Here is a 15,142-nt window from a genome sequence, read left to right on the forward strand (position 1 = left end):
ATTCAAACTTGAAACAATCTTAAATCATTATTAAACAGATACTTAAAACTACGTAAAGTAATATCTCTAAAAACTATCAGAATTTAGCTACTTCCACAAAACTTCACTCAAGTTGATAGTTATTTGCCCTTCATTTTTTTTTCCTTTTTTTTTTTTTTTGTTTAATAAATTGACGGTATTTTCTCATTTCCATGGTTTGGGTTAAAAATACCACCCATTGAAGTTACAAGATTCGACCACAATAGAACATACCACAAAGGAAAACTCTACTTAAACGACATTAAACCAGTAAAAAGCGGCAAATTGGAAGAAAAATAGAAAGAAATGCGAATTGTAATTTAGACGCTCCATCAATCAAACGCAGAGCGTAATTCCTTTCTAAGATTGATATTGTAAGGATATTTACACACTAACTTTACAGAACAGAGCCATTAGGTGATACCCCTATAATTTCTTGTACACAGTTACATACGGAGCTTCTCTTTTGACTTCCCCTAAAAACAGATGATCATCAAGATAAAGAAATCAATGCCCTTCTAATACATGTAAAATCGGGATGAAAAGGAGGGAAAAAAAAAAAAAAAAAAAATGAGAACTCTCACCCACTATACAGTTACTCTCACAAAGAATTTACAACAATTATATGATGCCAAAACTTCCCAGCTCAAACCAGAGTGCAATTCCCAAGGGGATGCATTGGCGAGAACCCTTTCCCTGCCATGCCCTTCTTTTTATCGGACAGTCGTGGCAGTTTCCGGGGAGACAATGGTTTGTCTGCAGCGGATACTCATCTTGGACAAATATTTTGTTGTGCTCATGTAATTCATTCACAGAATAGCAGATTCCGCACACTACCCACCATGTTCTATTGGCTCATCAGGACCGCAGTCCTGGTTCGTCTGCTTCTCGTTTGGAAGGCAATCAGCAGGAACATATGCATATCCCTTAGGTAACCGCATATTTTTAACGGATGCTTGATCTGATGTCATCACCAGTTCTTTCTCAAAAGTCTCAGCATGCTGTCAGTAAAGAATTACAGTAAGCAAAAGTTCGATCTCCAACTAAATTATGCTATGAAATTAAATAGCCCATGACATCAAATAGCAGAATACCTTTCTAGATTTTGACCTCCACCCCCCATCATCAGACAGATTTCGAGTTGCAATAGGAGGTGGTGATCTGTGAGGAATCTGTTTCCCTGCAAATTGCTGCCTCTCCGTTGGCTTTCGAGTAAAATGGCTTTGGGATGTGGAGCAGTCATCATCTGTCCTCTGGTCATCTGCAGTAACAGGGACATTAGTTTCGTGCTTCACAGAGACTGTGCTATCCACAGTTACATCGTCTGACTGTTGAATGGCTTCACTACAAGATTTGTAACCATCTGTATGTCCTTTAAGGGATGTCGTAGCTGATTCTGAACTAACATCAGGTAGAACAAATGGACTCCGAACAAGCAAAGATCGAGCAACATGATCTCTTTTTACAGCAAGTATGTCGTGTGAGCACACAACCAATTCCCTCTGCAAGCATCCACAAAAACACATCTTCAGCATGTACCATATATAGGTGTCTCAGGATAAACGTATTAAACATAAAGTATGTCTTATTCCATAAAACTCTTGACCAGGTGCGTTGACATTGAAATCAAGAAACCAGTGGTGTGTTCTGTTCCTCAATATGTTTACTTTTTCCAGAAAATATGTTACAAGGAAAAAAAAAGCAAAAACTATACATATAAATTGGAAACAACAGAACGCAAATGATTGTGAGGTCGAACAAAAAAAAGCTGTCACCATTGCAGATATAACCAAGAGGATGTCATCTCCATTGCATGACGGCTATAGGGTAATGTATTTGGAACTCACAATTCAATTGTCAAACATACGTATAGAAGTTGTACTAATGATACTAATATGAGTAACCAATTAATAAATTGAAAATTTAAAGCAAGAAGATAGCTAATATCATATCCACACCTGACCATTCATTGATCTGTTTTGAAGATAACCCTTGCCAATATTTAGAAAGCAACATGATGCATCCAATAATTTTTTGGTTAAAAAGAAAACAGCTTTAAAGACAGGTCTAAACAAATACTAACTCTTCTATACACAAATCAATATATCAACAAATTACATTAAATTTGTTATCTAAGCTTAAGTATAGCATGCTACGGCTGCCCTTACCTGTGGCAAAGATGTTAGGTAAATTTCTTATTTAACACAGATTGTATTATAAAGAAGTACAGGAAACAGATAATAAGGATAAGCAATTGCATCAATAAACTTACATAGAACATCAAGCTAATCATTTCAAGTACAAGAATTAAGAATACCTTCAATTTTTCACGTTTAATGATCCTCTCACAGAGAAGGCGCAACTTTTCTAGTTCAACCTGTAAAAAGCATCAAAACAGGCCTCGATCAGGCAATTCAAGTTAATAATACAAAACAAAGCAACATAGTCAAGGAATTCAACAACTTTCAAGCTATCAGTAAGTCAAGCGACAAAAGAAGATCACGACAATGAGAAAGTGTTAGCCACTATTTTCCTTGCATGCTACAAATTATAATCAGTTCACCATACAAGTGTGAGATCATAACACAACACTTAAAATGAGACTATTCCACCCGTAATTATATAAAGAATATATGTGCACATTAAATAAATAATAACTAAAAGCTGTCTTAACAAAGCTTTCCAGGCTGAATACCTTGCAATCTTAGCCAGTTTTGATGGTTCAACCCATTAGTGTGACCTAACCTGACAAAATTAGACCCGCATTCTTTTTTTGGAGGGGTTTCATGCATGTTAACAGGTCATATATAGGTCCATGCAGCTAATTAATGTGAGTCAATTAACTGGATAAAACAGACAAATTCAGAGCTAATATTCCATATGGCAGGAACCTTTTAGGCTTAATGACATTTCTTATAACAAAAACAATCAAGGAGACTAAAGAATAATGACCTAACAGACAACCTTGTAAATAAAAGAAAGAGGACAACATTCAGCGGCAAAAACTGTTTGTAATACCCTCAAAACTCTACCTTTCCTTTGGGTCCAGAATCCAGATGAGAGAAACAAGCATACAAATGAGGTAGTAAAAACGGGGAAAGATAATTCAAGAGTTTTCTTCCTAGTGCACAAGCATTCATTCTCATGAAGCTACAAAGTCATCAACAAAAGCACAATACAAATATTCAATTAAAACCTGTAAGAACAATTTGTTTTTGACCATCAAACATTTTGCAGAGTTTAATTGAGTCTACTCTCAAAAAGATAACTCTATACTAAAAGACACATAAAGAACTAAACAAGTACTACACTTTCATTTGTACTTTCAAACAAATAGTGAAGAAATATAAATACTAAAGAATGGGCCAGAATTAAACCTGTGAGATGTTTAACATTCCATCCTAACACACATGCCCAGACATATTCATATGCAAATGACATGCAAGAATTACAGCATAGCAAGCTGAAACATAATAAGGTAGATTGACAAGGTAAAAGAAGAACCTACCCTAATTTGCTTAAGGCTCTTCAGCTCTTCGATCCCATGTTTTTGTGTTTCAGCCTATATAAATTGAGGGATGTTAAAATTAGACATGATAAATCATATTCTCAATCCACTAAAGCAGAAAAGTTATAGAAAGGAGACATGATAAATTATAGACCAAAAATGACTAAAGACTAGATGAAATAATAAAAGTTAGACCTTTGCTCTCTGTTCTACACTATGCTTTTCGCAATAAGCCTTGTGCTGCTGCTTCCCACCAGCAGTCTTAACATTCATGTAATAACCAGCACTTCTAGCACAAGACGGATGAAATGTGGCCTGACAATGACCATAGCTACACTGCGGAGAGAAGACAAAAACTAAACAATTTGGTACCTTAAATACAAATGATTACCCTACAGTTAAACACAAGTTTCACAAAAGAAACCCAATCTTCACCTTTATGCAGACACCAGATTTGCGACGGCATACATAGCACAATTCAACACCCTTTGGAACTGTCTCCTGGCATTTCATTGTGTGAAAGCAGATGTTAGATAATAACATTACTGGCTTATCCTTGCTTTAATATAAAGTTTACAATTCCATAAAGATGCCAAAATATTATCAATACTGCAAATGCAAACATTAGCATTCAAGACTATTCACATTTGTGAGTTCTCTAACCATCCAACATGTAGACATACCATTCCTTCAACAGGATTTACTTGTCCTCTTCGAAATGTCGTTTCAAAGACCCACTACAAAATGAAAAATATAGAAATCAATTTTAATCTAATTAAGAAATATACAAGTAAAAACTTCTAATAAAGACAACATCATTTATACAACAAACAAGAACAAAAAGTTTACCTCTGCACAGAAAGCATGGACCCACTGACCACCAGAAGATTTCCTAAAAGCACCAGTGGTACCACCACATAACCCACATTCAGCGACAAAGAAAGACTGTTCCCAAAAGTTGACGGCAGGAGCTCCAGAATTCCTAGAGGCTGATGCTTCTTCACATACCTCACAGTACCATGGGCCTGTAGATTCTTTAACACTACGATAGCAATCCAAGTGAACTGCAACCTGTTAAAAGGGTTTAATCAAACCTCAAAACAAAAGACAGGCAAAATTTATAAAAATATAACCCACAAGACTTTTTACCTTGCAACCGGAACAGACTAATATAGGGTTTAATATTGTCTCAGAACGTCTGCAAATGTCACATGATCTAGGATGCTCTTTAGAAAAATTTGCAACAGACTGAGCAAAATCAGAGTGCTTTTCTAATGAAATCCTTGGGACAGCAACCCTCTGAAGTGTCTCTTTTGCTCGTGGAATCAGCTGTGAGCAACTGCCAGACCTCCCACTGGAAGTGTTTAGCTTCATCATATTCTGCAAAGTGAATTGTGTAACTAAAAAAGCAAATATAAATACAGCTACAGGGAATCAATGATAATTAAGATATTTAAAATCCAAAACCTCCTGATGAGAAGTTTCATCGAAGGCATCCTTCCTAAATGATGAGATCCTAGATGAGGCTGCAGCAGCAGCAGTTGCAGCAGCTAGCACAGCCTGTGCTTCTTTGTGCCTTCTCTCCTTCCTACCCTGCTTCTTTGCCTCTCTAAGCTCACATAGATACTGGTTAACAAGCACTGCATCCCATCTGCTTGTTCGTGCCAAATCAATCTCCTCTGGAAGACTCTTAGCAACATTACATGTTAAATTCTCTGCAAGGAAATTTCAAAATTTCAAAAATTTTAAATAAATTAAATTAAAAGAAGACGAAGAAGAAGTAAGTGGCCAAGTACAATAGTTAGGAATTATTATGAAGCATAAAAACACCATAATGCTTATAAGATAAAAAAAAGAACAGTGCAGAGACCAATGAAATGCTTCCTTGCAACTGCATTTTCAAGCAACCTATGCTGAAAATAAATGAGCTCCCCTTCCACTTCATCTTCAGGAGAAACTTCAAGAATTCCCATTTTCTCAGCCTTAACCAACTGGTTCACTTCATTGCACCTTGCATGTTTACTTTGGTGATCACAGCACACACCAGCATTAGCAGATGCCTCAAAACGAGATACTACATCATCCCCTGCACCTGCCAAGTTCAATCCTCGTTAGACCCACCCAAAGAAACGTTAAGCGAGCAGATAAGGCATTACCATTAAAGTCATATACTGGATCCTTTAAAGTCACCCCATTCTGTATCTGCAATAATTTCTTTTGAACATCTGGGTGGATATAGAAACTAGAAACTTCTTCTGCTTCTGTTTTTCTGTATTATAAAATCATACAAATTCAGAAAGTTTCCAACCCATCAATACACTATATAACAGAAGTTCCACAATTGTTCATAGAAAAAATCATCTAACGTTGTAATTTGAACAAATTAGAAGGAAAAGGATTCTAGAAGAAGAAGAAGGAAAAAAAAATACGGGTCCAGAGCTTACTTGAGATCAGGGACAACTGAATTTATAATTGAACAAGGTGGTTTTCCATCTGCATTCACACAAGTATTCAGCACAGAAACAGCATCCTCCTCTTCTTGATCCTCTCCTTGACCACTTTGCCGAATTCTACAATCTAAGGGTTCAGCTGGGCTGACTGTTGAAAATACAGTAATTCAGTGGATAAATGACCGGAACCAGTGTCTCGTGGACATATGAAACAAAAACTAGTATTGACTAATAACATATGTTAAAAATAAAACACGTTTGGTGCCATGATAAGTTAAAGCCATTGGAAATGCTAAAACCAACGAACACCACATGTGAACCCTATATCTACTGATACTCAGATTTTTCAAGTAATACATACAAAATCCTGTACACATGTCAACAACAGACTAAGCACTTCATAGGAAGATCTCTGCTTCCATGGCTAGTTACTAATTTACTGACTTTCACCAACTCTTCTTCAGGTAAGTAACCATCATTTTCTAGTCAACCATATTTGTTGAAACCTTCCATGAAGAGCAATGAAGAAACCTTGCCAGACATTACACTTAGCATTACATTGGTAAAATTAACAAAGTAGGATGCATAGATGTTCGATTGTCATTCATAAATTCCGTGTTCCCTATGCTCTGGTCTGCACAGATGTTGTCGATGCAATGACATTTCAACAATTTGGGCTCATAAAGTACGTAATAATTCTGCCATTCACTATTTAATAAAAAGGAAAATTCCCAACATACCAGCAGTCTGTAACTGATTAACCATGACCTTAAGTAGGTCATGAGCCTAAGACAAAAGTATATGCAAACGCAATTTAAAAAAAAAAAAAAAAAATCAGCAAGAAATTAAATTTTTTATTCTCCTCATTCCTAAGTTTTACTTGCTCAAGCCTGCTATCTTCACTTTCAAAGAAATGCCACAATGGAACAACTCCAATGAACCGAACTAATTAGACAAATGCATGCTCCCAAACTAGTGAATAACAAACATCCAATGAGCAAACATCTCACAATTAGTCCAAATAAAGTATCTCAACGAAATCCAAGCACCTGTTTCATTACTACTTCTGGAAAAGTTTCGTATTCTCAAATGATTAAATCATAGAACAGAGCAAGACCATAACCAATATGTTTAAAAATTGTTTTCAGAAGACAGACTAGACTTTTAGTAACATCATAAGGATAATATTCTTCAGTAAAGGAAAACTGGGGTGGATAGGATAGAATATAAGGCATTTTTCATTTGATGCCAATTAACCTTTCCTTAGAGAAAGGTAGCAGGTTTCTATTAACTAAACCCCCTTTCTCACTAAACCCCCTTTCTCATAACAACTAGCCAAACACTTCTCTAAAAGAAAAATACAAAAATCTTACAGAACATTGAAAAATGTACAACTTCCAGGGAGAGAAGGTGATACCAATTTTTCAGAATCAGCACAACAGTTATTTTGAAACAGATCTTCAACATTAAATTATCAAAGGGAAAAAGATAGGATGAATAGCATAAGCTCTCTTCACACATAGAAAATATTAGAATATCACACAAAAGAACAACACAAAACACATAACTTGGTAACCAGAAAAGTGGCACCATAAAACAAACAATAAAAGAATTGGATGAGGAAAATGACTTAGCATAGGGATATCATACCTTGAGATTTAGGGGAAATTGTTTGTGAAGAGTGTTGAAATCCATCAGGCTGAGTCATGTTCTGCAAATTAAAAATTGTTACTCAAGATAAACCACAATCACCAAAATGCTCGAGACAAAAGATGCCTAATTAAATAACAGAAAGGCAAAGAGAAAAAAAATAGTTCAAGAAGTTGACTACAAAGGCATGCAAAGAGAGCCTTACCGAGGTAATATATGTAAAATGCACTTCAAACATCATCACAAAGATACTCATAAGACAGAAATCTTTCTTGTATTAAACTAAAGCAAAGAACTTATTCAAAGGAATAATTAAGTGTCTTCAATCTCAGTTTCTGTTCCATTTAAGTAAAACTCAATTTCACCAAGCTCATTCTCACGTTCAACAAACCCATTTTCCTCACTGTCCCATCTCTAACCACCAAATCTTCAATAGAAAAAGTAAATTATCCATACATGCTGATGCCACATAACTCCACTCTACAAACCACAATAATTGTAACCAATAGAGGCCATAATTTCATACTTCACATTTGAAGGCACATGTTAGGAATCAGCAGCAATAGCTATCGGCAAAATGCTCCTGCTAATAAGCTATTGTCTTTTAAGACAAAAAACAAGATATTTCTAAATAATTGCTTGTTAAAAAAAAAAAAAAAAAAAAGAATGTACTATCCTTATAAAAGAGAAGAAGTGATATTTATCATTTTCCTGAGTCTTTAGTCCTAGTCTTTACCAGATGACCACCCTATACTACTACAGCAGGACCACACCCCACTTCAAGATGTATCCAAAAATGAGCTAAATCGAAGAACGGTGACTTTTATATGTACCATGATAGGCAGAAAACATTAATTATAAGTATGCATCTCAGTTTACAAATTGAAATCTAAATAAGGACCAATAAAATAGTACAAGTGCTGGAAGAAGAAAGATTCATTTCGATGGTTTGATGTCTTCCAACAATATGCAATACGTAAACACCTTAAAAATAAATAAAAAATAAAAAAACAAAACACTTTAGCAGTGAAGGTCGATTAACAGAATATTACTTATAAAACTAAAATTGATAACTAAAAATCAGTAGCAATTCAAACAATTAAACAATGAAAAAAGAATTATTGAGCAAATGATTATAACAATATTACCTTTTCAACAACATCAGGTAAGGATGATTTACTTGAATTGTCAGCTTCTTCATTAAGGACTTGATCTACCTTAGCCTCGTTCATTACTTTCCCACTGTCACCAGATATTTCATCAGTTGAGCATAATGTTTCGGTATCCATCAAAAACCTAACATTGCTTTTGGTTCTTCGTCTTGGGGGCACCGACTTGACAGCTACTGGCTCCGCAACATCAGATTCTGAAACCGATGCATTGTCAGAATCACCATTAGCTCCAAACTCAGCCTTGGATGAAATTGATGGCCGTATTTTAACTCTCAGGTTTTTCTGTAATGTATTCAAGTAAGCATGGTTTTTAAGCCATTTAACAATCTTAGATAGCACATCAGGAACCATGGTATCTTCCTGCAGAAGAAGTTCAAGACATTAGAGGAAAAGATCAAAACAAGTGACTATAATAGCAACAACTATTTTCAAAAACTTTGTTAAGAAATGTACAAGTATAAAAAGTTTTCATTATATTAGCATTACAGCAAGTGATGCAGATAAAGAATCAGGTGCAACACCGATGTCCGATGCTACATCTTTTACGTTTACTCTTCCACGGTCAACCAACTGCACAAGTAGCAGATGTAAGACTTCCCATAAATTGTAGCTCATATTAATTGTTAAGAATTACTATTGGCTGCGTGTGGTCATCTAGACAGTACCTTCTTTAAAATCAATTTAAAATTAATAGAGTCAGATGCATCAACATCCACAGTGCCCCTTTCAAATGACTCTACATCATTAAGTGGTTGTGCATCATTACACACTGACATAAGTCTGGAATCAGCCAAACCTATTTCCCGAGGTTCACTATCATCCGATGGATCAGAACTGGTGTCAGGAGTTCCTGTATGAACAGCAATATTATCTCCATTTTTCTGGTCAATCTTCAACTTCAGTAATTTGTTTGTAGCATGGTAGTCACTGCCAACAGCTACAGAAGGGTCATCTAACTGAGAGGTGTTGTCGTTATCCAGTATGTCAGAGTGCTTTGAGCAAAAAGCCCTTAATTCAACCTACACAAGTGGAAAGGTAATTTGTATTAATGTTTTTTTCATTAAAAGAGACTCCTAAAAAAAGTGGGTGGTAGTAGCAATTGACATCATGTGAAAATTAACCTTCTAATTCTAGAACAATAAGAACAACAACAACAAAAAACTTACATTATCACATCCATACTTTCCCCAAACTTCCATTCTGTGCCTCGCCTCCCTTGCACATAAAGGATGAAAGGAAGTCCTACAAGTTCCTGAACAAAACGAAAAAACATATGAGCAGAAATATTATTGCAGAAGTCAAGACAACTGATGTTGCAGAATTAGCAGGGCAACATGTCAAAAGTTACAATAACGAGACGGAGATGGATCTTCTTCTGGAAGTGAAGAGAAGAAGTGATAGTTGAAAAACTTAAGAGCCAGAAAGGGGAAAAATAAAAAAATAAGACTAAAAAATCATATTCAAGTCGGAAAAGGTCATGCAGAGGACATTAAGAATATTTGTACTAAGTTTAAATACCATGAATAAGAAAAAGAAAGGCTAGAGAAAGAATAAACTACATCATACCATCCACCAATGCACAAACAACAATTCCATTGAAACTCTCATAACAACGGCATGAGTGAAAGATTCTACTTTATAAACTCTTCAACTAAGACATTCAACATGACATAAAATCTCATATGCGAATAAACACTGAACAAAATTCGGAATCCTCATCTTCCTGATTATTACAAAACAAGACAGAACAGATTGTCTTTAATTTTTTTTCACTGTAGGAAAATAAGCATAAAACAAAACATTTTGCTTCCAAGCTTAAGCTCTAATTATATGAGATGAAAAATAATTATGAACTGATTTCTGCTTTGGCATGTGTTTTTATCATCTTAATCTCATGACCTAAGTTCCTCCCCGTCTCGTAGAAAGCCCTTTCATAATGGGGGTATTATACATTCTTCCTATTAGCTGGTTGCCTAATCCATTGTATCCCTTCCAACCGTTTGCCATATAGAAGAAGCTTCTTAACTAGAATTGCATTACCACTACTAAAATAAAAAGATTTGTCTGAACGAAGGTAATAATAAGGCTCTTTTGAAATGGAAAAGCCAAGAAGATATAAATTTAGCCATAAAGAGTAAACAAATAAGGTCTCTGTCTCCATTCTTTCACTAGAATATAAACAAGAAAATTCAGAACATAGAGAAATGAAGTGATTCTTTTGCACAGTTGGAAATAACACAAGGGAGAACAATTACATCATCATCCAACACCATATTTGAATTTATCGAAGTATGACTTAATATCTGAAGCTTGCGGTCGCACAATTAGGCAAAGTTTCCAATTACTAGAATGTTCCCCTGTTCTACCAGCCAAAAGAGAAATGCAGAATTGTATAAAATAATGGAGCAACAAAACATACCATGACTGCACCGAACACAAGCACCACACTTCACCTTGCATATGTTACACACTAATTTTCTACGAGTTTCTTTAATTCCTTCCACATTCATTATTGGCTCCATCTTCATTAAGTCCATTATATAAACCTCTGGCATCCACTGACAACAAAATAAATGAGCAAACTCCACAGGATCATCACTTTCTACATTCTTGAAAACAGGCTTTAATGCACCACCCTGCTTCGGGCAAAGAACACACGGCTTTACTGATTCCCGAGTATCAGTCTTATCAGTCTTCTGCTTACACCACGTGCACAGCCAAGATGAATCTAGAGGCTCCTGCACACCGTAACACTTCTGATGAACAGCAACCTGACACGAACTACAAACAATCAACCTGTTCAATTCTTTTCCCGTGTCACCAGCAGAGCAAAAATGGCACAAGGATGAATTGCCCGAACAAGAACAAGCAACCAAAACTTTCTCTAATCCTGCATCTACACCCAGAAGCTTTCTCTTCTTGGAAGGGCGTTCCGAAGTTAAAGATATCTTATTTCTACAACCTAAAAGCCACTCCAAACCGGTTGGCAAATCCGAAACATAAGAATCCTTCTCCTTCTGCGGCAAACTATCGTCTTCCACACCATCAATTTCCATAGACTGCACACCCTCCGGCTTCACCTCCTCTTTAACTACACCATTTTCATTTCCATTTACATTTTCAATTCCATCTCCACCGTCCACGTTTTCATTTTTTATAACAAGACCCTCATTAGTATTCCCACCATTGACGTTCTCGTCTTTCACAACAACCCCATTTGCATACGCACCATTGACATTCTCGCCACTACCACCACCAGCATTCGCCCTGGGAACATTTCCCAAACAAGGAATCAAGAAACACTTCCGAGTAGTGGAATTACTAAAAGAAGAAACCTCTGACAATGCGTCTATATCTGGCAACGTTAAGTCCCTAAAGTACACCTCAGTGTCAACCCAAATGTTGGAAACCCGGGATTTTTCACTGGCCCGAGAAGAAGACTTCTTCTTATCCGCACTGGAATGAGACTTCTTATGCCGTTTCCGACTATCAGATTGCCTAGACAAAAAGCTCGCCAACCCATTAGGCAACGTGGGGACAGTCGAAGCCGAAGCCTCCTCAGCAACATCGAAAGGCGAGCGCTCACAGAGTGCTTTCTTAGCCTGCGAGTAAAAATCAATGTCCACCGAAGCTGGCTTCTCAACAACCTCCTTTTGGTTCGTCGTCGGAATTTTCGCCGGAACCTTATGGACCGGACAAGGTCTCTCCTCGGTGCCGCAGCCTCCGTCCGCACCCCTACCCATCATTTTCTTCCGCCGGTGACATCGGCCTCCGGTCATCACCGTAACCAACCAAAACCATGCCCACAACCTCCTACGCATTCCATAACCGAAAGCCCTAATTCCTAAATCCTATAAAATTCCTAATCTCCCTCTGTTTCAGGCCCTTTCATGCACCTTCCCATGAACCCTAACCCTAAATCCAAACACTGGGCTTTTTTTATAGTCTTTAACGTGTGCACTTGTGAGAGACAACTCATACAGGGAAAGAAAAGAAAGAGAGGATAAGCCGCGGCTAGGTCTAGGGTTAGGGTTTTCAGTTATATTCTGGTTCGTATTCTTTCCGATCCGATCCCTTTTCTTTTTTTTTTTTTTTTCTTTTTTGTTGTTTAGAGCGATTTTTGTTTTTTCTTATTTCGATTTCGCTTTTGAAAGGTTAGAGAGAGAACACGACAGAGAGAGAGAGGAAAAAAAGAAAAAACTAGAGAGAGAAAGAAAGAGAGATTCGCGTTTTTTGCAGGCAGCGAGAGCGGTTCGTTGAGATATTTTTTATACTTGGGACTTTATAGTGTGTGGTAAGCAATAGATTTGGACTCGTGCACCCCAGCACTCATTTGCACATGGCGTTTGTTGATTCGCTCAGTGACAACACACTCCAAATTTGTATTTGTCAAATTTTGTTTCGTGCTCTGCTCTTTAGCAACCTGACATCTGGGTTGCTTCATGCGTTACTCAATTGGAAATATATAATTTATTAATAATACATCAACGCTTTTCAATCTCGTTTTGCCATGCCATCATACAACAGCGTGTTCATATAATTTATTTTTTGAAAAATGTATAGAAATACTATTTTTTATGGAATCTGTCCTTTAGAATATTTAAATAAATAAATATTACTTTCTTTTTTTTTCAAATATTGCTGCTGTGTGGGATGGAGTTTAAGATTAACAAATTGACTTTTTTTTATTTTTGCTAAAATACCATGTATAATAAATATAGAGAGAGGAAAATTTGATGTTTATTGCTGTCTAATCCTGTTTATCATAGTTTATAGAAAGCAAAAAATAATTTTAAAGCTCAAAATTTATTTTTTAAAAATATTTGAATAATTTTTAAAAATTTGTTTTAAAAGCTTCCAAAGCATTTTTAACCTAAAATTAGTAAAGAATAATTTTTTCAAAAAATACTTTCAAATAAGTGAAAACTATAACAAACAAAATTTCAATATTATGCACTAAAAGATTGTGACATGGGAAGAAAGAATATGCTTGGTTTTGACGTTATATTCCAGTATATATATTTTTTAGATAAAGTCATATTCCAGTAATTATGACAAAACACTTTTTTCCACTAGTTTCCTTTTTTTATTTTTTTTTATTGGGCCTACATCCCTTCCATGACGGTGGTTGAAATTTGTATTCGCTTTGGAAATGTAGCCAAAATTATAACTATAAGTTACAGATTTCTACAATATTTGTTTTCAACAAAAAGATTTCTGTAATATTTGAATCTTCTTTACAGAATGTAAAACGGCCACGGTAATTTCTACATTAAAAACACTAACAATGTATTCAATTTAAAATTTGAAATATTTTAAAAATATTTAAAAATTTAAAAATATTTAATTTAAATTTTAAAAGAATTTATACAAATTTAATGATACTCAATTCAAATTTTAATGAAGTTTATTAAAATTTATTAAAATTCAAATATATTTAATTAGAATTTTGTATAATTATTTTGAAATTTAATGATATTTAAAAAATTATTAATTTTAAAATATTTTAAAAAATAATATATTTTAATGGATTTTAAAATATTTTAACAGTGAAATAACGAATAAAATTATTAATATAAAATTCAACATTAATTTTAAAAATTTTGTTAAATTCTTATAAATTATTTATGAAATTCCATTACAATCCATCAAATTTTTAAAAATCTATAACTAATTTTAAATTCATTAAACTTTAAATTGAATACTTCTTTTAAATAAATTTCCATACATACATTGATTTGGAAAAATGAGTCTAAGCCGCTACTTGAATAGAGGCTTCTCTTTCGCCTTCTCTTTTGGTTTTCTATGAAATTCCAGTATTCAGCCTAAAAAAAAAAAAAATTGATGTTAACATTTTTCTTGTAAGTAGTAGATATCAATTTTGTTTTGAAAATTACATCATTTTTGTGTCTTCTTAGAGAAAACGAATAAAATATAAGAACTCTCTTAATTTTTTTTTGATAGCTTTTTAAATATTATACTGATAAATAATGCAATAAATATCAAAATATGCATTTAAAAATAATATATTATTGATTTATGTATTTGTATAGTATAGATATGAATAAATAAAATTTTAAATAGATAAATATAAAAATAATAATAATCAATTGAATATTATCAATTTATTTTATAAATATTTTAATAACTTTAACACGCATACAAATATCTCAATTTAAAATGAAACATTTTAATAGCCTATTAATAAGATTATAGGTTTAATATCTTTTTTTTAATCATTTATAATAATTTTATCCATTTAAATTTACATTTTTATAAATATAAATGTAGAGATATATCAATCAAACAAATCTTATTTAAAGTTTCTTATCTACTTACTAGTA

At 34.5% G+C, this 15,142-nt stretch overlaps 1 protein-coding gene across 2 annotated transcripts; it reads right to left on the reverse strand.

The window, feature by feature from the left end:
- Positions 1-331: 331 nt before the first annotated feature.
- On the reverse strand, positions 332-13,031 carry LOC107420993 (uncharacterized). 2 transcript variants are annotated; one of them, XM_025074668.3, is made up of 19 exons: positions 11,218-13,031; positions 9,965-10,050; positions 9,464-9,817; positions 9,285-9,368; positions 8,775-9,158; positions 7,627-7,687; positions 5,971-6,124; positions 5,683-5,795; positions 5,397-5,612; positions 4,994-5,241; positions 4,676-4,906; positions 4,376-4,597; positions 4,210-4,263; positions 3,962-4,027; positions 3,722-3,862; positions 3,527-3,580; positions 2,336-2,395; positions 1,113-1,520; positions 332-1,019 (listed from the first exon to the last, which is right to left on the reverse strand). In XM_025074668.3, the coding sequence occupies exons 1-19, from the start codon at positions 12,617-12,619 to the stop codon at positions 852-854; spliced, it is 4,506 nt and encodes a 1,501-aa protein (XP_024930436.3). In that variant the 5' UTR covers positions 12,620-13,031; the 3' UTR covers positions 332-851. The 2 variants fall into 2 exon arrangements, with proteins under 2 accessions (XP_024930436.3, XP_015885585.3); XM_016030099.4 differs by having other exon boundaries at positions 5,397-5,618; positions 11,218-13,030.
- Between the last annotated feature and the right edge of the window lie 2,111 nt (positions 13,032-15,142).

The sequence above is a fragment of the Ziziphus jujuba genome, chromosome 5, assembly GCF_031755915.1.
Source record: "Ziziphus jujuba cultivar Dongzao chromosome 5, ASM3175591v1".
NCBI lineage: Eukaryota > Viridiplantae > Streptophyta > Magnoliopsida > Rosales > Rhamnaceae > Ziziphus > Ziziphus jujuba.